A 25,473-nucleotide genomic window follows, 5' to 3' on the forward strand; every position below is an offset into this window, starting at 1 on the left:
CGAACCTCGCGCCCTGCGCACGGACTACCACTCCCAGCGGCCCCCGCGGCCCCGCCTCTGCGCCCTGGCCGCCGGGACGCCGCCATGGCGGCCGCGGCGGTGGCGCCTCCCGAGGTCCTTCGGGAATGCGGTTGCAAGGGCATCAGGACCTGTCTGATCTGCGAGCGGCAGCGCGGAGGTGACCCGCCCTGGCAGCACCCCTCGCAGGTGAGGGGTGGGAGAGGGGCCGCCGCGCCCACAACTCCATGCTTCGTGTGGGGAAACTGAGGCCCAAGTTGGCCTTGAAGACAGGTTCCGGATCAGCCCGTGTCAGCGGCCCTGAAGATGGGGGCGTTGCGAGGTGAAGAGATGAGGGATTTGAGGAGTGGGCTTGGAGTGGAGAAGGGGCTGGGACGTCGGTGCAGTCCGGCCGCGGCTCACCTATGGAACTTGGGGGTAGTCTGATAGCACACGTAGCCGCTGCTCCTCCGCCCCGGGTCGGGCTGGGAACCTCACCTGCCCGTGGGAAGACGACAGGACGAGAGCAGAGGGTGCCGAAACTCGGGGCAACGGGTCCCAGGAGGCATTGGACGGAAATGAGATTCCTTAATCCTACGAATTAACAAAGAAGGACGCAGAGCCTTTGAGCAGAGCGAGGGCCTTCAGCTGGGAAACTGTTTGGGCCGAGGCCTGGGGAAGGTGGGTGATGCGTCAGGGGAGGGAGATGAAGCCGGTGGGGCCTGACCACGGAAGGCAGGCTGGGCTCCTTTTGAGGGCCGTGGTGAGCTCGTGAGGGTTTTAAAGGTAAAATCACATGTGAACTTTAGAAAGTTCCTCTGAGGGGAAAGAGTGGATAAGAAGGAAAGGGGTTGGGAAGCCAGTGAAGAAACCGTCAAGGTGTCTCTGATAGAAGTTAAGAAGGTCCTGTGAAAAACAGTAGCAGTTCCTAAGAAAATTAAATGTAGAGCTGCCATATGACCCAGCAATCCCACTTCTGGATGTGGACCCAAAAGAATTGAAAGCAGTGTCTTGAAGAGATATCTGTATACCCATGTTCATAGCAGAGTTACTCAGAAGAGTTAAAAAGCAGAAGCAACCCAGGTATCCTTGGACAGATGAAAGGATGAACAAAATGCGGCCCCATACAACGGACTATTATTCAGTCTGAAAAAGGGAGAAAGGAAAGTCTGGCACGTGCCACGACACGAATGAACCCGAAAACGTTACGCTGAGTGTAATAAGGCAGTCAGGATGCAAACTGTATGATTCCACTCAGGTAGAGCGTCTAAAGTAGTCAGAGTCACGGAGACGGGAAGGCGAGTGGTGGGTGCGCAGTGGCTGGAGCAAAGGAGAGAGGGGATGTGTTGTTTAACGGATAGACTTTCTTTTCTTTTTTTTTTTGTAACATTTTGTATTGGAGTATAGCTGATTAACAATGTTGTGATGGTTTCAGGTGGACAGAGAACGGACTCAGCTATACGTATACATGTGTCCATTCTCCCCCAAACTCCCCTCCTATCCAGGCTGCCACGTAACATTGAGCAGAGTTCCCTGTGCTGTACAGGAGGACCTCATTGGTTTTAAATGTCACAGTGTGTACTTGTCCATCCCAAACTCCCTAACTAGCCCTCTACCCCATCCTTAGCCCCTACCCCCCAGCCCCGGCAACCGCAAGTTCGTTCTCTAAGTTAACAGGTAGACTTTTGCTAGATGAGAAAGTTCTGGAAATTGGTTGCACGACAGTGTGATATACTCAACACTGAACTGTGCACTTAAAATATGGTTGAGGATCAGTCTTATGTATAAAATATATGTGGTTGTATATATTTCACCATAGTTACTTTCTTAAAAAAAAAGTTTTTCAGACCTCGCCAGAGGTCTGGACTCTGCCCATGGCCGAGGGTGTGGAGGTTCCAGGCACTGTAGCGGGTAGCACCTTCCCAACCTGATGCCGAGGAACAAGTGAAATGTACAGGAGGAGTCCTTACTTTCTGTGTGTCCTGCGTGAGGTGCCAGGAGGGAGACGCGGTGGTTCAGAGTCGGGGGTGCTGGCAGTGCCTCTAGAACATACACGGGGAGGAGGCAGGGAGCACCCCCAACTCCCGCGCAGATCTGAGGAAGTCTTGGCTCACCCAACCGGAAGCTCCAGAGCAAAGACTGCCTGGTAATTGGCCGGGCTCGTGATGGGTCACTGGCCGGAGGCCCTGCCACAGGAGGCTGTCAGTCTGGTACTCCTCTAGGTGACTGGCAAGTTCTGCTCTTCTTTTTAAATTTTATTTATTTTTTGTTTTTGGCTCTCTTGAGTCTTCACTACTGTGTGGGCTTTTCTCTAGCTGGGGCGAGCAGGGGCTCCTCTCTAGTCGCTGTGCACAGGCTTCTCGTTGCCGTGGCTTCTCTTGTTGCGGAGCACGGGCCCTAGGGCGTGCGGGCGTCACTAGTTTCTGCTCCCAGGCTCTAGAGCACAGGCTCAGTAGTTGCGGCACACCAGCTTAGTTGCCCCACTGTGAATGGGATCTTCTGGGATCAGTGATTGAACTCACGTCTCCTGCCTTACCAGGTGGATTCTTTACCACTGAGCCACCTGGGAAGCCTTCTATCCTTTTTCAATGAGAAATTCAGGGAGTGCCCATGGCTGCCGCCGTGTCAGGGAGGCCCCAGCGACATCCCCACTGTGGCTGGAAAGAGCTTCTCCCTCTGGCCTCCCAGCATGTGAACTCACCCCCCTGGGCAACCCTAGGCCTCAGCTTTAGGGGAGCAGATTTCTCCAGCTCCCCATCAGGGCCGTCTGCCTTCACACATGCCTCACTAGCCTGGGAGGAACAGACAGTGCCCACAGCAACAGTGTGGCCTTGGAGGCTGCTCCCCAGCTGTGCAGCCTTGGGCTAGTTCCTTAACTTTGTTGAGCCTCAGTCACCTCACCTGCAAGGTGGAAGACGAAAGAATGTTCCTGTGTATTCTCTTTCCTTTTACAGATGAGAAATTGAGCAAGGTGGGGGCTGGGCAGGGGTCCACTTCCCTGGAGATGCCAGCTGCCCCCCAGAGTGCTGCCGGGGAGGGTGCACCACTGGGCGGGGCAGCTTCTCAGGGCGTATGTGGGGTGTGAGCCAGGGCTCCAGAAGCTCTGACACCCCTGTCTTTCTTTTGCAGAGAACACACCGGTTCATTTACTACCCCGACACTGGCTGGGCCGTGGGGGCCGAGGAGTCTGACTTTGAAGGCTGGGCCTTCCCCTTCCCGGGCGTGACCCTGATCGAGGACTTCGTGACCCCAGAGGAAGAAGCCGAGATGGTGCAGCTGATGGACCGCGACCCCTGGAAGCTCTCACAGTCTGGGCGGAGGAAGCAGGTAGGCTGGGCCAGAGCAGGGTGGGGGGAGGAAGGCCTGCCCTCTCTGGCCAGTCACGCTGCAGGGTCCTGCCAGGCACCTGACCCTGGAGCTCCTGTGCTTATCTCCTTTTCCATGCCTGCCTTTGCAGCCACCGCCCAGAGCCATTAGCGGACAAGCTGACCTAGGGCTGTGGGAGGGCAGGGCTGCTGAATAGGGGTGCTGGGGAAGGGCCCAGAGCGCGGCCTGTTTACCTTCCTACGAGTTGGGGCTCAGAAGCAGACGGCCACCCAGCGCTCTCTGCCCTCTCCCCAGCTGGCGTAGTGCTGGTGACTCTCATGGAGTGCCTCTTTTTTTAATTCCTTTAATTTAGTTAGTTGTTTTTGGCTGTGCTGGGTCTTCATTGCTGTGCAGGCTCTTCTCTCACTGCAGCAGGCGGGAGCTACTCCCTGCTGTGGTTCGAGGGCTTCTGATTGCCGTGGCTTCTCTTGTTGCTCTAGGGGCTTCAGTACTTGGCCTCCTGGGTTCTAGAGCATTAGGCTCAACAATTCTGGCTTTGTTGCTCCGAGGCATGTGGGATCCCCCTGTTGAGGGGTCAAACCTGCGTCTCCTGCAGTAGCAGGTGGATTCTTTACCACTGAGCCCGCAGGGAAGCCCTGCGGAGTGCTGCCCGACGCCCCCACCCTGTCGGCAGCTCTCCGGGTCAGTTGTGAATCTCCTCACGCCTGTTCCTACCGATACTCTGGTCTCCAAACCCTGAAGCTTCCCTTTGTTGGGATCACAGCCCCCTTCTCCTTGGGTCCACTCCTGTCTCCTCCGTTCCTCATCTCCGGTAGTCCTCTCCCCCTCCAGACAGCCATTGGCCCCCTTTCTGCGTCCCCTGCCTGTGCGCACTCCCCAAGTCCCCTGGCCCCCCAGCCAGTTAGCACAGGTGCTTCCTCGGGTGTCCCTCACCCTTTCTCCTCTCACTTTGTCAGGCTCCTTCCACTCACCCACCCCCAGGTGGCCTCGGGCTCTGGCTCTCCATCCTGAGCCGGGCCCTTCGTGCTCAGAGCCGTGCTGACTCCGCAGGTCATCGGCTCTGCTGCTGTCCTTCCAGTCCTCGCTCCCCTCCCCCCTCTGCACTGATGACCGGGCCTCTCAGAGAAAACACACGGATCTACCGAGGTTCCCTTCTCTCCTGTGCCCTGCTTCCCTCCGAGCCCCTCTTCAGCTTCGGGCTGGTTGCTGCTTCTCAGAAGCCCTTGTCCAGCTCCCTTCTCTCTAGGTGGGCTCTCTCCCACTGGCCTCCCAGGAAGCTGCATGTCTCTCGTCTCTGCAGCAGAACTTCTCAAGAGAGTTAGCTGTTCTGTTCAGCTCCTCTCCTCCTGCTCCCTCTTAACTCACTCTGAAACTGCCTCATCGCCGACCCCCACCCCTAAACCCAGCGACTGGTTCTCAGGCCTCTCCTCCCTCTCCAGACGCCCCTAGCTGATCTCAGGCCCGGTCCAAAAAATTCAGGGCTTGCGTGCTCGTAACTCCAGCCCCAGCTTCTCCTGTTTGTTAGTCCTGAGCTGAGCCGGCGCATTCCACCTTCCACCTACTCAGACCAGAAACCCTGGATCTTTCCACAGTCCTCTCTGGCTTTCACTGGTGATTCCTGTCAGCTCTTTACTCTTTCAAAACATATCCTGAGCCTGAGAATGTTCACCCCCGGCCACTGCTGCCGCCTGCCTCCACACTCCCTGCGCAGCCTCCGCCCCTCCTGTCCGTCTCAGTAGGAAGTGATCCCACCATCTGGTCAGAGTCGCTGCTCTACCACAGGCCCTCCCATGTCAGCGTGAACACAGAGGCCTTCCCGTGCCCTGAAGGCCCTGTGCTGGCCGCCAGCCCAACCTTTGTCTCCGCTGCTGCTGTCCCCACGGCAGTCATCCCAGCCTCCCAGGGATTCCTCGGGCTCCGGCTTCTCTTCTTTCTGCCTGTGGCCCTCCTGCCGGCTGCTGCCAACCGGTTGGGGTGACCTGAAGGAGCCAGCTGGCCTTGGCTCCTGCAGAACAGAGAAGGAGACTCTACCACCAGGTGGGGCCACCCTCCACTGGAGGGGCCCCCAGGGAGCAGGAGTGTGGATACATGCTCCCCTCTCACCCCTCAGATCTGAGCTGTATTCTACAGGGCTCCTCTCTTTTGTGTGTGTGTGTGTGTGTGTGTGTGTTTTTCCTTTTAGATGGAAGCCACCTACCATAAGATCCCCCATTTCAAGTGTATAATTCAGTGCTTTCATTTTCAGTGTAGCCACAGTGTTGTGCAGCCATCACCACTGTCTAGTTCTGGAACATTCTCATCACCCCAGAGCAAACACACACCCATTGCCAGTCACTTTGCATTTCCTTAACCCCCAGCAACCACTTACTTGCTGTCTGTCTCTGTGGGTTGGCCTCTTCTGGACATTCCTATAAGTGGGGTATGACCCTCTGTGTCGGGCATCTTTCACTGAGCATGTTCTCCGGGTTCATCGCTTTGCACCCTGTATCAGGACTTCATTGCTTTTTGTGACTCAGCATTATTCCATCGCATGAATAGACCACTCTCTGTTTATCATTCACCGGCTGGTGGACACGGATTGTTTCCACTTTCTGACTTTTTAAATTTGCCTGTACCGAGTCTTAATTGCAGCATATGAACTTAGTTGCGGTATGTGGGGTCTAGTTCCCTGACCGGGGATGGAACGCGGGCCCCCTGCATTGGGAGCTCGCAGTCGCAGCCACTGGACCAGCAGGGAGGCGCACTGTTTGACTTTGTCAGTAGTGCTGCTGGGAACATTCGAGTACAGGTTTCTGTGTGGACTGTGTTTCCATTCTCTTCAGTGAGGCTAGAAGTGGAACCACTTCTGGGTCCTAGGGGAACTCCTCCTCCGTGGTCTTGAAGCCCAGTGTTGACCAGCTGGGTAACACTGCCTTGGGCGGGCCCGCCCTCCCGCGCTCCCGCCTGCCCTGCCTGGCCGCTCCTCCTTCACAGCTCCTGACTCCTGGCCACGGCGGCCAGGGGATGCCACCCACACACGGGCCTCCTGTCTCCAGCTCTGCTTCCTGCGGTGCCTGGGCGGAGACGTCCTCCGACACTCCACATCCCCTTCCCTGCTCTGTTTTTCTCGGTGGCGTTTGCTGCCAGCTGGTGTGTGCTGTTCGTATTTCTCTCTCTGGTGTCTGTCTCCTTCTGCCAAAATGTCAGATCCACGAAGTCAGGCATCGTGGATTGTCTTGGTCTCTGTGATTGGATTCTTCCGCTCTGGCGTGTGATGCCATTTCCGTAAACTCAGCCAATCCCCCACTTCCTTTTCATCCTCATCCTCCAGGACTACGGCCCCAAAGTCAACTTCCGGAAACAGAAGCTAAAGAGGGCCGGCTTCCGAGGCCTCCCCAGCTTCAGCCGAGAGGTGGTGCGGCGGATGGGCCTGTACCCCATCCTGGAGGACTTCCGGCCCGTGGAGCAGTGCAACCTGGACTACTCCCCGGAGCGCGGCTCGGCCATCGACCCGCACCTGGACGACGCCTGGCTGTGGGGGGAGCGGCTGGTGAGCCTCAACCTGCTGTCCCCCACCGTGCTGTCCATGTCACGGGAGGCGCCCGGCAGCCTGCTGCTCTGCCTGGCCCCATCCGGCTTCCCGGAGGCCCTGGCGGACAGCGCGATGGCCCCCAGCCGGTCCGTCCCGTGCCAGGAGGTGGAGGTGGCGGTCCCCTTGCCCCGCCGCTCCCTGGTGGTGCTCAGGGGAGGCGCACGGCACCAGTGGAAGCACGCCATCCACCGGCGGCACATCGGGGCCCGGCGCGTGGGCGTCACCTTCCGGGAGCTGTCGGCTGAGTTCGGCCCCGGAGGGAAGCAGCAGGAACTGGGGCGGGAACTCCTGCAAATGGCGCTCTCCTTTCAGGGGAGACCCACCACGTGAGCCACCGCCCGGGACGGGGAGCTGGCAGCTGGGCCTGGCGGAGGCGCTGGCTCCCCAGCGGACCGGTGGCCAGCATCGAAGGGGGCGCCCAGCACGAGGGTCTTTCTCAGGTCTTAAGGGGAGACTGCTGGACAGACCCTGGCGCCTGGCAGCTCGAGCCCCGCCCGGGATGGTTTCACGGTGAGGGGCTCAGGTCGGTCCCTTTGGCCACTGGTTTGGGTTGTTTGTCACAGTTGAGGGCAGTGGCCTAATATGAGCTTAAAAATGGTTGGTACCCCTTCAGGCTGTTTTCTTCTTTATCCATCTGTCTTAATGAGGTTAGAGGGTAACCAAGGTTAGAGGTTAGGTAGCATCACCAACTCAATGGACATGAATTTGAGCAAACTCTGGGAGATAGCGAGGGACAGAGGAGCCTGGCGTGCTGCAGTCCACGGAGACACAGAGTCAGACACGACTGAGCCAATGAACAACAAGGTTGCAGAACATCCCAGCCTGCAGGCCCCGCATCTATTTACTGTTTTACGTGTTTACTTTTGGCCATGCCCCGCAGCTTGCAGGATCTTAGTTCCCGACCCGGGGGTTGAATCTAGGCCACTGCAGTGAAAGCGAGTCCTAACCACTGGACCGCCAGGGAGTTCCCAGGCCCCTGGTTTAGGGAGCGTGTTGGATTGGAGAGTGGATTGGTAGAGGATGTGAGGTGGTTATTGTTTCAGACATCAGGACTGCTGACAGCTTCTGAGCTGGCTCTGCCCAGGTCATGCTTGACCCCATGGGGTGTGGGGTGTGGTGATGGGGCAGTCTGCTGGGGGCCTGGGCCCCCCACCCCCAGTGATGTTAGAAATTGTGGAGGAGTCTCCGCAGCTCAGGACAGCACAGGGTGGCTCCTACCTGGCGCCAGTGCTGTGAGGTGGTGACCTGGACTGGCGGCTGTCCCCCGCGGCCAGGTGAGGAGCAGCCTGTGGAGGTGGAAGGCATGGCCGTGCAGTCTGGGGGGCCAGCCTGGTCTCCTGCTGCTTATATGACAATATACCTGGCCCACCAGCCACATGCAAGGAGCCAAACTTGGGGGACCAGTGCCCCATCACAGCCTGGAGACATTCACAGCACTGGTTTTCACAGTCACTCTGGAACTTTCCAAGAGCTATCAGGAGTGCAGAGCCACTGGCTACCCTGCACTGTCTGCGTAGTGGCCCTGGCAGAGACCCAACAGGACTGAGTGGGCCCAGCGGCTGGCCGTGGTGGGCAGTGGGCTCCCAGACACCTCTTCTGGTGGGGGACTGGTGCTTCTCAGGTACTGTGAACTCCCCACTAGCCCTCATACCCCTCAGGGTGGCATTTGGGCAAGGTGGCCAGAATTCCAGCCCATCTTGCCACATTGGTTGCCAAACAGGCACATAGACCCGATGGTCTGCTCGCTGGGGGCTTGACAGGCTGGCCTCAGGGCAGCCCGGCCCCTGGATGGAGCTTGCAGGGCGCTCCGCCAACAGAGGGTCCCCGTTTGAGCTGAGGCCGGGCAGTGTCCTCTAGGCTCTTCCTGCAGAGATGGGTGCAAAACCCGCCTGACTGTGTCCCCAGCAGCCTGAGAGGGATGTCAGGGGCTGGAAACACAGCTCAGCAGGGTCTTAATGGGCCTAGTGAGGAGTCTCTAGCCTTGGTCTGTCCCTTCTCTCCCTTTGCCCTTCCAGAGGCATCTGAGTTAGGACTGTCTCTGCAGGCTAGCTGAGCACACACAGGAAATGCTCAGGATGGGCTTGCTGGCCCAAAGCTCTGCACTGAGCCTAGGCCTTTTCTGCCACCACACCCCCCTCCCCCCCCAAAAAAGACTACTGCAGCCCAGTTATCTTGTGCTGCAGAGGCAGCCTGGCCCTCTGGGTTGAAGTGCCAGAACGTTAAGAACAATAAAAGGGACTTTCCTGGTGGTCTAATGGTTAATACTCTGTGCTTCCACTGCAGGGGGGCATGATATCAATCCCTGGTTGGGAGCCAAGATCCCATATACTGCACAGTATGGCAAAAGAAACAAAAAAAAAATTTTTTTTTTCTTAGTAAAGGACAGAAGTGTTCAAATAAGGGGGCCTCTACCTCCCTCACCTGGGAGTCTGTTGGGACACTGGTGACCAGTGGTTGGAGGAGGGGCTTCTGAGCATCCCCTCTCCCTACGGCCTCCCACCAAGAGCAGAGAGCAAGTTGTAGCTTTATTTACTCAGTTCAATCCAGGGCAACTGTTTTTAAAAAATCCATATATAGGACGGGGCAGGGGCGGGGGGCAGTGTACACCACATGTGGTCTCCATGACGTCATGCATAGTGCATTTCTCAGCACAAGACAGATAAGGTCTGTAGATGCGCCTCAATCCACTCAGGCTTGTGTGGTTTTGTCCTGCACAGACCTTCCTAGAAAACTGGAAATACATTCTGCCCTGGCAGTTTGTCCAAAATAGAAACCCGTGAGTTTGGTTCTGGTCAGGTACTAAATGGAGACTGTGTTCCACTTTGGAAATGGCCTGTGTGTATCTGCAGGCATTTGTTTTATGAGCACCAGGAAGGCTCCTTTCAGAAGAAAATAGGGCAAGCCCACACCAGCTCCTCTTACCATGGAGAGGCCACTGTACTTGGAACCCTCTTCACAATCAGGCTAAACCTCCAGGAACCAAGTTTCTAGCCTGTACATATGCTTCCCTGTCCTTCCCAGACTGCCCTGCTGCAGCTCCAAATAGCTTACTCTCCAGCCCCAGAGGACGCTCTGTGCTACCCTGAGGGTGACCCCCATCACCAGTCCCCAACCCATGGTCAGCTCTGTTCTCACAGAAACTGTTTGCCCCATACTGGGAACTAGAAAGGCTGGAGCCGGGAAAACTTGCCGGATGAAAATAAGAAATTACAAGAACACTGCTCTCCTAATCAGTGTCTAAAGCATGTCACGCAGCATCTTCCTGCCTGTGTGGCAATGTCCTTGGTGCCTAGTGTCCGACCCTGATGCGGCCAGGTTAGGAAGCTCCCCTCCCACCAGCGCCACGGGCCAGGTGTTAACAGCGGGCTCCTGGCTGATAGCTGGGGTGTGCTTGCCACGATGTGGGGGAACTGGGCACTCCATGGGCCTGGCTCACAGGGCAGGGGCACCAGGCGGCCCAGGAAAGTGGGTCGCAGTGAGCCCCGCGAGGCCCCTCTCAAAAGGCTCAGGCTAGAGGAAGGAGCTGCTGTCCCCTCCAGCAGTGGGGAGGAGCCGGCCTGTCTGGTCCCTACCAGGACACACAGTGGTGGTCTTGCGGTGACGCTGACCTTGCACAAAGCAAACACGTTAAACCAGACGAGCCTTTTCAGCAAGGCTCCAGGAGAGGAGAGGAGACATGTGTTAAGGACCAAGCAAGTCACAACAGGTGTCAGCAGAGGATGTGAGGGACACGCCCTTCAGAAGGCGCCAGGGCTCTCCTCTGGCCCCACAGGACACAACATCCAGGCTCCCTGTAAATGCCACAACTTGCACTGGGGGTTCTCGGCATTTTAGAGTGATGTGTTAAGGTTTATGTTCTCAGCAGTACGTCACCGTCTCAGAAACCTCGGTCAGGCCCACCAGCGTTTCCTGGCACACGTGACCCAGACACCACAGAGCTACTAGGCTGTGGACAGACATGCCATCAGAGCATGAAGTCCAATGACTGTGGAAACAAAAGAAAAGGCACCCCTCTCTGGTGGCTGCTGGCCAGTATGGTACATGTGGTTCTTAAAAGCAGCTCAGGGCACAGCAAACTCATAGATAAGCTGAGCTGTAGCATCTACATGTTCTGCCCCAGGACATGGGCTCAGGTCTACCAGATGCCCATCTCAAAAACACCAGAAACCACGACTGTATAGAAGTATGAGCTGGGTGGGTGTGGCCGGAAGGCCTTGGGGGGCCCCCGGGGAGCACTACACGGGACCTCACCCTCCCTGCTGTCATAAGCAGAACCCACATGTGGCCAGGGCTGGCCTCTGGCACCACCACCCACAGACCAGGCCAGGCCATGGCCTTATCTAGACAGGAAGTCCCCCAGGCCGCCCCCCTCCCACAGCAGGGGCCACAGGCAGCAAGGAGACGGGTGAGCTCAGCTGCCTGGCCAGTGTCCCACCCTCTGTAGCTGCAGCTTAGAGGGCTGACAGCTCAGGGGGCCGTCTGGGGTTGAGAGAAGGATGTCTCTGGACTGTGGGCCCCTTTCCCAACCTGGTGGCCTCACTGGGTCAGTGTGGCCAGGGATCCTGCTGTCTGGGAAGAGAGAATTTGAGCCCAGGCTGCTTCAGGTCACCCCTCAGTTAGCCACCTCAAGTGGGCACCTCACCTGGGATGCCCAGAGACAGGCCTCCTGGCCCCACAGGCCTCTGACCTTGGACATCTCATCCAAGGCCTGACTAGTCTGATGCACTTGCTGGGCTGACTTGCCCTACCCAGGTTGCTGCCTCCCCGCCCCAGGGCCAGGCCACCCAACCCCCTCCAGGGCAGGGAGGGAAGCACCAGGCCAAGCCGTTAATCCTGTGCCCAGTCTATTCATAGCAGGGTGGTACCATCACTCATGCCCCTGGGCTGCCACCAGCCCAGCTCCAGAGTCGGTGCAGTCCCTTCCCTGAACTCAGGATGCTGCCCCGCCTCTCCAGACCCTTGCCAGGCTCCCACCCCAAGCTGGTCCACGTCTCTGAGGGGACCCGTGACCACCCGTTACAACCCAGAGCCTGGCCTCCTTGCCTCAGGAAGTCCCCATGGCCAAAGACTCAGCCTTTCTTTGCCCTGAGCTCTTAGCCATCAGTCTCCCCTTTAACTGAAGAGTTCCATCCTCCGAGGGAAAACGAGCCAGGTCTTAACAGCATTAAGACAGGAGTAGAACTTTGGTCTCGAACCGTCTTGGCAGTGACTCGGCAGCCCGGTTGGCCATCCGCGTGTCTGAAACTGTCCAGGAGGCAGGTGAGTTCCGGTCCACGCCAAGGGATGCAGACGCGGCGGCGGCCGCGCCCGGGAGCACGTGTGCTCACACCACCTGCAGGCTGCGCTCGTGCCCGTCCAGCTGCACCTTGAGCTTGTGCAGCTCCTCGATCTCGCGGTTGTGCCGCTCGGTCTTATGGCGCACCAGCGAGCGGTAGAAGTGGATGGTGAAGACCACGAAGATGAGGCCCACGGGCACCATGATGATGGTGGACACCAGGGCGGCCTGCCAGCCGGTGTGGCCGCCGGGGCCGGGCGGGGGGCCCGGCTGGTGGCGTGCGTCCACGGGCAGGAACTTGATCCAGCAGAGCAGCACCACCTCGGCCAGGAAGAGCAGGATGCCCAGCACGGTGGAGAAGCCCCAGGCCAGCTCGATGTAGGGGTGCATGCGCTCGTGCGGGGACTCGCTGATGGAGTTGAGGTTGTGGATGTTGCTCACGGCCTCCACGTTGGGCAGGATGCACGTGCTAATGAGCAGGGCGAACAGGTGCACGGCCACCAGCACCGTGGTGCAGGCGCTGAAGGCGATGAGCAGCGGCCGCGGGTACTGGTATTGCGTCTCCAGCTGCACCTCCACCATGGCCACCTGCAAGGCAGAGGGTTGCTGAGTGGGAGCCTCCACAGAGCAGAGGGCACTCTCCTTCCCCGTTCACACATTGTGAACTTTTTCCTGATATGCTAGAGGAGATCTCACTAAGGGCAATCTAAAAAGTACAGAAAAGGCTAAGGAAGCACTGGGTCCCGTGAGATCTCCCCCTGGGTGCCAAGGACGGAGGAGGACTGGGGGTGCCCAGCTCCGGCCCAGGGCAGAGGCCACACTTCCCTGGCAAGTGCAACACTGCTGTTGATAGCAGAGCCAGGCTGCAGTGGGACTTCGCTGCCAACAACTGCTGCTTTTCAAAACAAACAACCTGACCTTTCAGGGGGTTAAAAAAAAAAAAAAGGAACAATGGAGGCTCCTGATGACCCCCAGAGCTGTGCACTGGACAGACTCTCACAAGCCACAGGGTGCCTCTGTCAGCTGAGACCAAAAGCAGGAAGGAGCAGCCTCATCTCCGAAGGCCAGGCCGGGAATAGCCGTATACATGAGAACAATGGTAAGAAGGGGAAGCTGGGAAACGGCCTGGGCTGGGAAAACAGCTGAATCTTCAGCAGCGGTCACAGCTAGGCCACAGGTAATGTCTAGAAAGTGTAAGAAACAGTAATTCCCGAATTCCACGTGGAGACGGAGGGGCTTCTCCAGGGGTGGGAACCAGGGGCTGCTGGGGTTTTAAACTGTGTGCGTGTATTCACTTCAATAACATATAAATCACTTTTAAGTGAAAGGGAATAAGAGGCCCACTAAAGGACCAGAAGCCCCAGCTTATCTCTGAAGCTGCTAAGTCAACGTCAGTCGTGTCCGACTCTGTGCAACCCCATAGATGGCAGCCCACCAGGCTCCCGTCCCTGGGATTCTCCAGGCAACAATACTGGAGTGGGTTGCCATTTTCTTCTCCAGTGCATGAAAGTGAAAAGTGAAAGTGAAGTCGCTCAGTCATGTCCGACTTCACGACCCCATGGACTACAGCCCACCAGGCTCCTCCGTCTACGGGATTTCCCAGGCAAGAGTACTAGAGTGGGTTGCCATTGCCTTCTCCCTCTCTCTGTAGCAGTGGGTGTCTATTTAGGCTGAGACTTCCTCACCAGAAGCCCTAAGGGGCTTTCAGAATCCAGACTGGCCGCCAAGCTCCTGCCATGCTTCCCCAGGTCACACCCTGTCCACTCAGGATGGCTCCCCTGCGGCCCACACCCCACCCCAGCTCTGCAGACCAGCCCCAGTGGAAGGTTTAGTCTTAGCTCACCAAGGGCTTTCTCTCAAGTACCCAATGATAAGAAACCAGACCCATTAAGACAGCAGGAGCAGGGAGGCAGAGAGAAGCCAGAAGAAGGCTCTTCCATTCACTGTTTGTCTCCTAGATCTAAGCCATCCCTGTTTGTTTTTTTTTCCCTGAACTGTGTGGCTTGTGGGATCTTAGTTCCCTGACCAGGGATTGAACCCAGGGCCACGGCAGCCAAAAAAAAAAAAAGGTGCCAGAGTCCCAACTACTGAGCACTGGACCGCCAGGCAACTCCCAGAGCCATCCCAGGTTTAAGAAATTTACAAGGAAGATTTCACAACTTGTAGCAACTATTGCCTTGTCCCCTCATTCTGTCCTCAGTGGAGATGGAACCCTTGGTAGGGAAGAAGAGAATGTCAGTCCTAGTGGACCACAGCTTGAACGGAAACTCTGCAATGATTATTGCTCCAAGAGTCAGTGGCCACATTGCCAAGGTGAGGGAGGGGTGGTCCTTTCTCAGTGCCCTGGTAGCCTGGGTAGGCTCTTGTGACCACAAAGAATGTGACCCAACAAAAAAGGATGTCATATATGGATGTGCGAGTTGGACTGTGAAGAAGGCTGAGCGCTGAAGAATTGATGCTTTTGAACTGTGGTGTTGGAGAAGACTCTTGAGAGTCCCTTGGACTGCAAGGAGATCTAACCAGTCTATTCTGAAGGAGATCAGCCCTGGGATTTCTTTGGAAGGAATGATGCTAAAGCTGAAACTCCAGTTGACTCATTGGAAAAGACTCTGATGCTGGGAGGGATTGGGGGCAGGAGGAGAAGGGGATGACAGAGGATGAGATGGCTGGATGGCATCACTGACTTGATGAACGAGTTGGTGATGGACAGGGAGGCCTGGCGTGCTGCAATTCATGGGGTCGCAAAGAGTCGGACATGACTGAGCGACTGAACTGAAACCTCAGAGGGTGCAGAGATAAGAAACAAAGATGATTAAAAGGCCGGCAAGGAAAGCAGTTTTGTTTCACCTCGGGAGAAAAGGCCAAAGGCCATATTTCGGTGTATTTATGTAGATATTTTAATCACAGGCCTCGGATCACAGGTTTTCTGTGTTAGGGGCAGGATAAACATGAAATAAGCTTAAGGTCAGGCATGAGCACCTGTTGGACAAAGGACCAGCTTTGCAATTCTAATTAGGAAATACATAATAGAGCCGCAAAGAGCCGGACATGACTGAGCGACTGAGCGACAACAAATACACAGAACAGACTCCGTGTTGAGCGCCGCCTGTTCATTTTTCCACGACCCTGTCCTTATTCAGCTGTAGTTTCCACAGCGGAAATACTGGCTGACGATCAGTATTCATCACTTCTTTCTCCTACGTGGCTTTGCAGTCTGAACAATCATCTGATTTACTGGGGTCTGTGTGGTTTCTGAAATGTATCACCGCCGGCTTAAAGGGAGTAGTGGCTGATACAGAGGAGATACTCCATGAAAGCTGAGAAAATGCAATATTATTTCCACCCCTGCCTCTCAAAGGTCACTGCTCCCATTCTCAGGCCACTTCATACCCTTGAAGCCTGCAGTTAAGTCTCAAACTAATCCTCCAGGATTCACTGTTTTGAAGCTTCACAGGGCTTGTTTTCAAATTTCAATGAGGGGTTTGTAACCTTCAACTTGGGTGAGCGTTTTGTTGGAAAAAGTGACTCTTCCCTAAATTTGGAAATCCAAACTGGAGTCTCAAGAGACCGCCCGCAGACAGGAAGGGATTTCCAAGACCTGGGCCCCACACAGAATGGAAACCGTGCTACTGCATTCAATCGGGCAGCGCTTCTCAGAGTTAGTTTTCCAGAGATAAAATATACACACACACACACACACACACACCCACCCAGGTCAGAAAAAGCTTAATGCAGTACTATAATTCTTACGTGAAGGTAGAAAACAAAGTTTAATTTCTAAAACATTTATTCACTTGGCTGCACAGGGACCTAGTCCCCACCCAGAGGTCCCACTGCGGGAGCCCTGCGTTGGGAGCACAGTCTTTGCCACTGGGCCACCAGGGAAGTCCCCCAAGATCTAATTTTAATAGTGACACCGAAAAAAAAAGTGACATCAAAAATTCTCTTGCATATTTTTTAAAATTAAGCTTGAGAAAATATTCCTTTTTTAATGTGATGAAAGAGAACATTTTGAGCCAAAACTCTGCCCCACGTGGTTGGACACTTGTAATCACGGGTTTTGTTTGGTTTAGCATGTATTCACGTGGCAGTGCCGGGCCTTAGCTGTGGCACGCAGGATCTTTAGCTGTGGCTTGTGGGATGTGGTTCCCTGTCCAGGGGTCAAACCCGGGCCCCTTGCTTTGGGAGCTCAGTCTTAGCCACTGGACCATCAGGGAAGACCCTGTTTTTTAAAAAATAATTCGCAAGACCTGAATCAGCGTTTGCTTTAAACCACAGACCTGAACCCAGATTGACTGCCCTCTAAATGCGGTGACCACTGCCCCGCCCTGTATGAAGTCACGTCCTGACTACACAATGTCTCATTTCTCTGAGGGTGACCGGCACCCATGTCTGGCAGGCCCTCATCAGAGGAGTGGTCACGCTGGCTCTCTTGGACACCTTTCTATTTTCTGCATATCCACTGGACAACTGACCCTCCAGGTTATGGAAGAACAATTGTTTCCACGTTAAAAAAAAAAAGAATTGCTTCCAGCCCAATAGGACTTCAGCAGACAACAGAGAGAGGAGGAGTGGCGGCCGCAGTTCTCACTGGGATGCTGACATCCCCGTGCACTGGGACGATCCCCAGAGGGATGAGGTCTGCAGGCTTCGGAGTCAACAGGAGATGTGGCCCTTCCTGGGGGCCCGCAGCTCCTCCCCAGACAGACTCGCCCTGGGGGGTGACTCAGAAGGAAAGCATAGCCAGGCAGCCAGGAGTCAGGCCAGAGGCTCCGTTTCTGGGGAGCGTGTGTGTGCCCAGCTGGGTTACAGTGAGCAAACCGGGCTCATTCTGCAGTTCCTGCTCACATTCCCAAACTCTTGGGGGCCTTCTGAGGGCTTGGGGACTCCCCTGGGTGCCCCAGGTCGCCCTCCCCATTGCCAGACCAATCCCCTTGGAGGGGGTAGGACCTGGGTGGAGACTTTTATTGGAGGGTGGGGGTGGGGGGGTGGTCTTAGTTGCAGCACGTGGGATCTTAAGTTGCAGCCTGTGGGATCTAGTTCCCTGACCAGGGATTGAACCCAGGCCCCACTGCATTGAGAGTGCAGTCTTAGCCCCTAGACCTCCAGGGAAGTCTCTGGACAGAGACTTCCCCAGTGGTCCATCCTGGCTGCTAGCAGGGCCCAGAGGGTGGGCTTTGCTCCCTGAAGCATCACAGGATTTCAGTGAGCAGAAGCCCACCTTACTGGCTATATTTCCCACCACGTGTTTCCACTCACCATGGCAAAGCCTGAGAGGAGGGCGGATGTCCTGCTGGAGGCCTTCAGCTTGGCCCTGCTCAGGTAGAGCTTCCTCCAGGAGAGCGCCTGCACGGAGTGGTGGTTGGAGGTGACCAGTTCCAGGTAGCTGCGGCGAACCCAGTCCCGGTAATCCATGCCCTTGTGGCCGGGTTCCGAGCAGGCAGGAGCAGAGGGGTCCACGGGCACGTTGAGCTCAGTGCTCATGGTGGGGGCCAGGCTGGGGGCAGGAGAGACACTCCGGTATACCCGAGGATCCCCCCAGGGCGTGGAGAATCCAGACTTCCAAGTCCCTTCTACCTTCCCTGGGGGCCCGCTATCTACACCCTGCACCAGGGCCACAGGATCCAGGGTGCACGAGGGTGGGCCTGGCCTCCGAGGCTTGTCCCCACACAGGAATGCAGGGACCACCTGTGGGAAAGGGCTCAAGCGGGTGCATCTTCAGGACCCACCGCAGCGTCCAGTGTTTCTCCACAAAGCTGGTATCTGGTCTCCTCTCCTGAGCTCAAAGCTCCAACTGAGCGTGGCTCTTGGGTGAACAGAATTCCAAGGCTGGCTGAAAGCACCTAAACGCCTATCTTCAAGGAGAAGGGAGTTGTAGCGTTTTGGAAGCTTCTAGGACCTGATACTTCTGGATTTGACCCAGCTGTGCGATTCTAAACACAACACCTGACTTTTCCAACTTGTTCATCTTCACGTGGAGACATGCCCACCCTGTTAGTTGCTCAGTTGTGTCCAACTCTCTGCGACCCCATGGACCGTAGCTCGCCAGGCTCCTCTGTCCATGGGATTCTCCAGGCAAGAATCCTGGAGTGGGTTGCCATTGCCTTCTCCACCCTATTGGGGTCTTAAACAAGACAATGGAGCCCAAAAACCCCAAATTGCTTTCCAACGGCCAGGTGCCAACCATGAAATCAGTGTTTCCACGCAGCTGCTAATTTCTCAAATCTCACTTCAATTTAAATCAGCACAGTTCACCCTGAAAATAACTGACTTATAGCTTGCTGAAGCTACATCCAAGGTGCAGTGGAAACCTTTAGCAAAATGAAAAATTGCTCAATTGACACGAACATGGTTTGGGGGTTTATTCTTTTCAAGAAATGGAGGCTGGAGACCCCTCGAGTCATCCCAGTACACATGTGGTTTGACAGTAACACAGGATGAAGATCAGAAGGGCTGATCTGTCGAGATTTGTGAATTTAAACTCAAATCTCCACTAATCCAAATAGGGGATTGGCGGTCTTGTGTGGCCCAAGGGACTGGCCCTGCAGCAGCCCTCAGGATCAGCTCTAATTAATCTGTAGGGCAGGCTTCAAGGGCACAGGCACCTCACAGCTCACTTAGCATCAGATATTAACTTGTACCTTCAGGCCCGCATGGGCCCAGTGAAAAGCCTACTTAAGGCTATTACAAACAGATCAGCGTTCCTAGGTCCCAGGGAGCCAGGTTGGGGGTGCGTGGGCGGGCAAAAGGGTGTTTACCAGGGTCCATGGCTGAGGAAATGCCCCAAACTTGATCTGCCCATGCCAGTCCCTAAGTGGATTCTCTGGGAAGGTCCTGGGGAGGGGGGAGGCTCTCTCTTTTTGGGGGTCCTTTCCTCTTTGTTTTGTGCCAGGCCATGGAGGCACAGCTTTTACTGGCCAACAGGGCCCCCAGATAACAGCTCTGTGCTCTTCTTTTTCTGCCCGGTCATGCCTGGAAAATCCCATGGACCGAGGAGCCTGGTGGGCTACAATTCATGGGGTCACAAAGAGTCGGACACAACTGAGCGACTTGTGTGTGTCTGTGTATGCCAATTACTAGGTCATTTACAAGAGGGCCGACTTGGAAACCTTGGTCACCACCACCCGGCCCCCACCCACATCTGCAGCTAGCAGCACTGCTTGCGAGCACTTCAATCACAGGAATGTACCTTCCCTTGGGAAGAATTCATTGAAATGTTCACTAACCAATCCATTGGCTGGCTCCAAATCATTTAGAATGGCATCATTTGGAAATGCATTTTTTTCCCCCCTCTTTTTGCTCCACTACATCAGAAGTGAGCTCGTGGGGTTGATGAAGACACTGTCCAGCCTATGGAAGGGTAAAAGGCACAACCTTTGGCCCCTCAGAGGATCCATCCTCCGCCCTGCATCCAGTAAACGCTTCCTGGGACCTAAGGTAAGGCTGCATTTGGTACTTAAGGATCAAAGATGAAAGATGAGGATGTTCAGTGGGGGAATGGCCTAAGTCGGGGGAGATTCTTGTCCAGTGAGTTAAATGCTGCTGTAGCGGAGCCAGTGTGAGGGCTGAGGGGGTGGACAAGGCGCTGGCTGGCTGCCTCTACTCTTTGGGCCAGGAGAGGGTCCCTGTAAGGGAGCAGGGACCAGGACACAGTTGGTAAAGGTCATGCTGGCAAAGAGGGACCCTCCTGCAAAGACAAGATGGTGCCCACTTGGGGAGGGTCTGAGAGGCAGGGCAGGAAGGCTGGCTGCAGAAGGGCCAGGGGAGCAGTGGTGGAAGCAAGATTCAAGGAGTACGTGTGGCCCAGGCAGTATGACTGTGTTGGACTTGCCCTGGCGCTGCCCAGAGCTGCCCAGATGCTCAGGCTTGGGAGGAGTTGGTGAAGGAGCCATCAGGGCTCCATCTGGTCTGTGTGCTCAAACACTTGGCCAACTGGGAAGGGCAGAAGGGCCTCGTGGCCTCCAGAAAGATGAATGGGGTGGAGATGGGGACCGTTAGTGAAGGTGAGCTGAGCCCAAGTTGGAGAGTGGAGAACTTCATGGGCAGTGAGGGCTGATGGTGGCCTGGGTGGTGGCAGGGCGGCCTCAGCTCTACTGATGTCTCCAGTGGCAGGATTTGGCAAGGGCTGTCTGTCTGCTTGGAGCTGGGGTTGTGAGGTGGGCCTGTGGGTCCCGAGGACAGAGAAACCACTTCCTGCAGAGGGAGTAGCTCAGACTAGATTCAAACCCATCCGCGGCCCCCCAGCCCCAGCGTCCTACCCCGGGCCAAGCCTCCTCCCCACCCAGCCTCCACCAGAGGCAGAGTCTGGTCCTCAGACCCCAGGGCTCGGCTCAGGCAGCGGGTGGGGCAGGGCAAGATGGAGCCTGACCTTTCTGTCAGGTGGCAGAGGCGCCAAAGGATGCTCTCCTGGCCGAACCTTGTGGTCTTTTGGTTTTGTTTTTATATAAGGGGCGGTCAGAGAAAAGATCTCGTAGAATTACCGTGACGCTGTCTCTGGCCGTGGGAAACATTTCCAGGAGGTGGGTTTGGGGGTTTGACTGTCAAGTTCCCTTAAACATCTGGGGCACGAGCAATGGCGAATGCCACGCAGAAACGGCTGTTTCTGACTCTTTCTGTCACCCGCACACGGGAGGGCCCAGCTCCCCTCCTCCCCTGGGTCTCCCTGGAGGAACCCGCCTGCAACCCTGTTCCTTCGCCTCAGCACCCCCTAGCAGCCGGGGGACCCGCATGCGGCCCGCATCTCTCCACGCCTGGCAACCTCCCAGTCATCCCGGCGGCTCCGCACCCCGCCCGGGGATCCCGCGGGTTTGGGGTCCCAACCTCACAGTCGTTCCGTAGGCCTGCCCAGGAGGAAGCTGGGGTCTCCGGGGGCAATTCCGGTCGCTCTCACCCCCCGCCGGGGCGGAGATCCCGCCGCCCTCGCCCGACGCCCGCAGTGAGCACTCACCGATCTTTGCTCTGCCCTCCCGGCCTGACTCCGGCTCGGGCGCGCGGCTGGCGGCTCTGGCGTGGCCCGGTGGCCCGGCCGGGGCGCCGAGCGCGGCCCCCTCCCTCCTTCCGCCCGTCTCGCGGGGTCCCCCGGGCCCCGCCCCCGCCGGCTGACCCGCCCCCCCGCCGCCCAGCCGCAGCCGCTGCCAGGGCAACGGCGCGGCTGTCACGTGACCGGCCGCGGGGGCGCCGTGGGCCACGTGATGCTGCGGGCCAGGAGGGGCGGGGCGCACAGCCCCCCTACCCGGGGTCCCCCGGGGTCCCTGCAGTGCTGGCGCCGCTCCCGCCGGGACATGAAAACCCGAAGGGTGCTCATCATTCCTGGTTACTGGGCGCGTCGCGGGTGGCCGTGAGCAGGGATCCGCGCCGCGGTGGTGATGAGAGCCGGAAGCCTGGGCATCCCTCGCTCTCCCTCCCCAGCGACGGAATGGGGAAGCTGCGCTTTCTCTGCCCCTGGGTCTGGCCCGCAAGTCCAGGGAAGGGTGAGCCCTAGTCTGCTGGACGCGTGTGGGCCTGAACACAGAGCAGGAGCACCAGGTTCCCAGGGTGAGCCCCGGAGGACGCCCAGGACCGGTCACTGACCCTGTGAACCGGTGGGATCTCGTTATCAGTCTGCCAGGCGGACTGTGGGTGGCGGGGGGAGGAGGGGTGTATAGCGGAGAGGAGGGTCCGTTGGGGAAGGTGTGGGCGGCCACGCCCCAATTTGCCAGGTGGACAGCGACCCCAGGCCGAGCACGCACCCGGAGCTGGTCACCCGGAACCGCAGCCCAACCCACCAGGCCCAGCGAGACCTGCGGGGTCCTCACCCGAGTGCGGCATGCTTGGTGGGCAGAGCGCTGGGGGGGAAGGGTTTTCCTCGGTGCCTCTGGCTCCCTCCGTTCCAGGGTGCAGGGAACCTCTCACCGGGAATGGTGAACTCTCAGGTTTTGTAACCCAGACATTCAAACAGGAACGGTCTTTTCAGGAAGTGCATATGGGTAACTCACTGAGAGGAGAGCTGGGTTCCCATCCACCCACCGTGCCAGGCGGGCCCTCGGAGCCCTTCCTGCGTGCCCTACATAGGATTTTTCCATCTGTCACAACAGCATGGCACCGTGACACATTTATCCAAAGGAAAGAAAAAAGAAAAATTCCATTCCTGTCGCCCAGTCCAAGTTTTCTGACAATTGGATGAGTAAATGTTGGCAGGTATGCCAGGCCAGATCCACTTATACTTCAAGACCCATGCTGAGAGCCAGAATGACACCTTTTATTCCAAGAGGACACTTAAGAGCGGACTAAGCTAGTTTCCCTGTGTTTACCGCCCTAACAAAGGAATGAGGAAAATCCTGGGGTCTGATTACTGCCCTTCCCACCCATGGCAACAGGAAAGAGATTGTTGTATTTCAGGGAGCAAAGTCCACAAAAAACATAGTGTGGCTTCCACCCCTCTGGCAGTTGATAAAGTGGACTGGAAAACAGGAGGAAAACATTCTTTTAAAAAAATGTTTTTATTTGTTCACCTGAAACTACCACAGCATTGTTAATTGGCTGTGCCCCAATATAAAATGTTTTTGGTGTTCAAAAAGGAAGAAAGCATTCTGAACACTTTGCTAACGGCAGTAATTGCATCACAGGTGAACATTCTTTGAGCAACAGAGTCCTTTGCTTGAGTTCTCACTTCTGAACCCTGATTGCACATCCTTTAGAACGCTTCCTAGGCCTGGTAGCCACGCTCCCACACCCAGGCACATTTATCCAGCGTGTCTGGGCAGAAGTAGAACGTAAGTCATAATTATCAGGGCTTTCCAGAGCTCGTTTACTAACCAAACCCAGAAAACGGCATTCCCCACCCTGTGAGATTAAGCATGCTGACAGCACCAAGTTGAAAGGAGAAAAATTTAATGATCCCGGTACTCACAGTTGCAGAGCCCACTCGGGTGCCCAGGTTGTTGCATGGGGCTTACGCAGAAGCCGAGGTGGTTCAGGTCAAGGTGCATAGTACCAGCCGCTCGGCGGGGAGGTCTGGGTTCCAGTCTGTGCTGACACTCCCGTGGCTGGTGGTCTGGCAAGTCACCACCTTTTCTGAGGCCTCGGCCACCCCACATTTGAAAAAGGCAATTCTGGGAGGCATGTCCCAGAGGTCACTGCCACACTGGTGACCTCATCCACTGTGACCCTTTGTTCCGTGAACACTGTGGTCCTGCTGTCTCCCTCCCTCCCCAGCTCCTAGCCAGGATGGCCTCCCAGCCGGTGTGGACAGTGTATCCAGTCCCTTGACCATTCACTCCTAAAGCCTAGTGCTTATTATCACCCTCTGTGAACTTCCGAACCCTGTGCCCCGGCAGTGAGTCCTAACTACTGGACTGCTGGGGAATTCCCAGTGTGATTGCTTAAATTCAGATATCCTGCTTTCTGACCCTTCTTCCTCACTCAGTCCCCAGCACTTCCCTGACCCTGCTGACACCCTTCTTTCTCCCGCTGTCTCCTCTCCACTCCTCCTATGGCCTCTCCCCTGCACGTCAGACTATAAACTTCTCAGAGAGCTGTCATCACTTCCTTCGTTTCCTCCTCAGCCACCTGCAGTTACAGCCCTTTGTGCTGCTAAATCCACATGTCCCAGCCACTGCCCTGTCTGTCCCTGCGTCCCCCTCCTTCCACCCGGAAACCCTCTTTCCTTCTCCGGTGAGCCCACCAGACAGTGCCCTGCACCCCACACGGGCTTCTCTTCTTCCGTCTGTCCACTCGATACGGGTGTTTCTCAGGATCCTGTCCGGGTCCCTCTCTCTACACTTCGCCCTGAGTTTTCTCACCCACTCACTGTTTGGCCTGAGGGCTCCTGTATCATCACCTACAACCCTGATCTCTTCCCAGCCTGGCAGGACGTGTCCCATGGCCCCCGGCTTCACCACGCCCACAGTTAGAGTCCTCATCGTTCCCTCACATACCTGCTCCACCTCCTGGTCCCCTGCTCCCTTAGGGAGGGTTCCACCACTCGGCACAGCTGGTAACTCTGTAGATCTGTAGAACTCTATAGATCCTGACTCCCCACGAGGAGAATTCAAGTCCTGTGAATTCTCCCACTGAAATGTCTCTGAAATCCCCCGAGCCCCTCATTTTTGCTCTCCACACCTCCTGTCTATTCTAATTCAGGCCATCGTCACCTCTGGTTTCTGATCTGAGTTTCTGATCTGAGCTAGCCTCCCCTCATCCCGGAGGCCTGGGGCCCATACCCACGCAGCACCCCAAGCGTCATCAGCCTGACTTTCTTGTCTGTGTCCCTGATCAGACCCTGAGTCCTTGAAGGTGAGGATCGTGTTGCCCAACAAAGTGCACTTCGGAACCCTTTGGATTTCAGCCTAGTGTTTGCTCAATAAATGTTTGCTGTGTGATCTTCCCTGGTGGTCCAGTGGTTAAGAATCCACCTGCCAATGCAGGGGACGTGGGTTTGATTCCTGGTCAGGGAACTAACATCCTAAGTACGTGCCACAACTTGAGAAGCCCGCCACGGCGCAGCTGCGCCCCACCCCGCAAAAAAAGTTTTTGCTACATTCTGGGGAACAAGAAAATGGAAAACTGCCTGAGGACTTACCCCAGGTTAATTTCTCAGGTGGTTCTCCTTCCTGATCTGTTATTAGATAGAGGTTGTAGATCACTTTAGTCGTGTATGCTGGACAGTAAATATAGATTAACTTCCAAAGGGGAGGAGGAGAAACTGTGCCTGTTTCCAGTGATGATGATGGAAGAAACAGTTTCACACAGCCCTCCTTCCACGCACCTTGGAAACTGAGTCTGGTTAGCGCTGGTTTAGTTACATTCCTATTTTCAAAAGTCAATAGAACGTCTCTCCTCTACCTCAGTTTTTCCCCCCATATGATACATGTTGAAAACAGAGAATTAAAATAATGATGGTACTTTCTATGCTCCAAACCAGTGTTTCTCAAGGTATTGGTGGGGGGGGTGTGGTGTGGGGATCCAGAGTAGCGTCTCCTGAGGTTCAGTTCAGTTCAGTTGCACAGTCGTGTCTGACTCTCTGCGACCCCATGGACTGCAGCACGCCAGGCTTCCCTGTCCATCACCAACTCCCAGAGCTTGCTCAAGCTCATGTCCATGGAGTCGGCAATGCCATCCAACCATCTCATCCTCTGTCATCCCCTTCTCCTCCTGCCTTCAATCTGTCCCAGCATCAGGGTCTTTTCAAATGGTACCTGCTTAAAATGCGTAATCATGGCCAGAGCTGTGATGACTCAGTCTAGGGGGCGTGGCCAGGGTGGGTCTGAGTGTTTCAGGCAGGCTCCTCCCCTGCTGCTGAGCTCTGGGCATTAAAGGCAGCAAA

At 56.2% G+C, this 25,473-nt stretch overlaps 3 protein-coding genes across 5 annotated transcripts in view; 2 read left to right on the forward strand and 1 right to left on the reverse strand.

Annotated features, from left to right (window-relative positions):
• The first annotated feature begins 56 nt into the window (after positions 1-56).
• ALKBH4 (alkB homolog 4, lysine demethylase) lies at positions 57-7,499 on the forward strand. The gene is given in 3 exon segments (NM_001075553.2): positions 57-207; positions 3,127-3,324; positions 6,635-7,499. Coding segments are annotated over 3 exon segments (912 nt in total). The 5' UTR covers positions 57-84; the 3' UTR covers positions 7,226-7,499.
• A 1,908-nt stretch (positions 7,500-9,407) lies between these two features.
• ORAI2 (ORAI calcium release-activated calcium modulator 2) lies at positions 9,408-23,644 on the reverse strand. Of its 2 annotated transcripts, none has more exons than XM_024984780.2 (3): positions 17,900-17,974; positions 17,430-17,667; positions 9,408-12,758 (listed from the first exon to the last, which is right to left on the reverse strand). In XM_024984780.2, the coding sequence occupies exons 2-3, from the start codon at positions 17,652-17,654 to the stop codon at positions 12,219-12,221; spliced, it is 765 nt and encodes a 254-aa protein (XP_024840548.1). In that variant the 5' UTR covers positions 17,655-17,667; positions 17,900-17,974; the 3' UTR covers positions 9,408-12,218. The 2 variants fall into 2 exon arrangements, with proteins under 2 accessions (XP_024840548.1, NP_001178277.1); NM_001191348.3 differs by lacking the exon at positions 17,900-17,974 and adding an exon at positions 23,059-23,644 and having other exon boundaries at positions 11,724-12,758.
• LOC104970450 (basic salivary proline-rich protein 1) overlaps positions 18,121-25,473 on the forward strand; it is a 30,575-nt gene continuing 23,222 nt past the window's right edge. For both annotated transcript variants that reach the window (XM_059881593.1, XM_059881594.1), the window contains exon 1: positions 18,121-21,704. In XM_059881593.1, the coding sequence (XP_059737576.1) occupies positions 20,743-21,651 (909 nt within the window). In that variant the 5' untranslated portion in view covers positions 18,121-20,742 and the 3' untranslated portion in view covers positions 21,652-21,704. The remainder of the gene's footprint in view (positions 21,705-25,473) is intronic.

This window comes from Bos taurus, chromosome 25 (assembly GCF_002263795.3).
Source record: "Bos taurus isolate L1 Dominette 01449 registration number 42190680 breed Hereford chromosome 25, ARS-UCD2.0, whole genome shotgun sequence".
NCBI lineage: Eukaryota > Metazoa > Chordata > Mammalia > Artiodactyla > Bovidae > Bos > Bos taurus.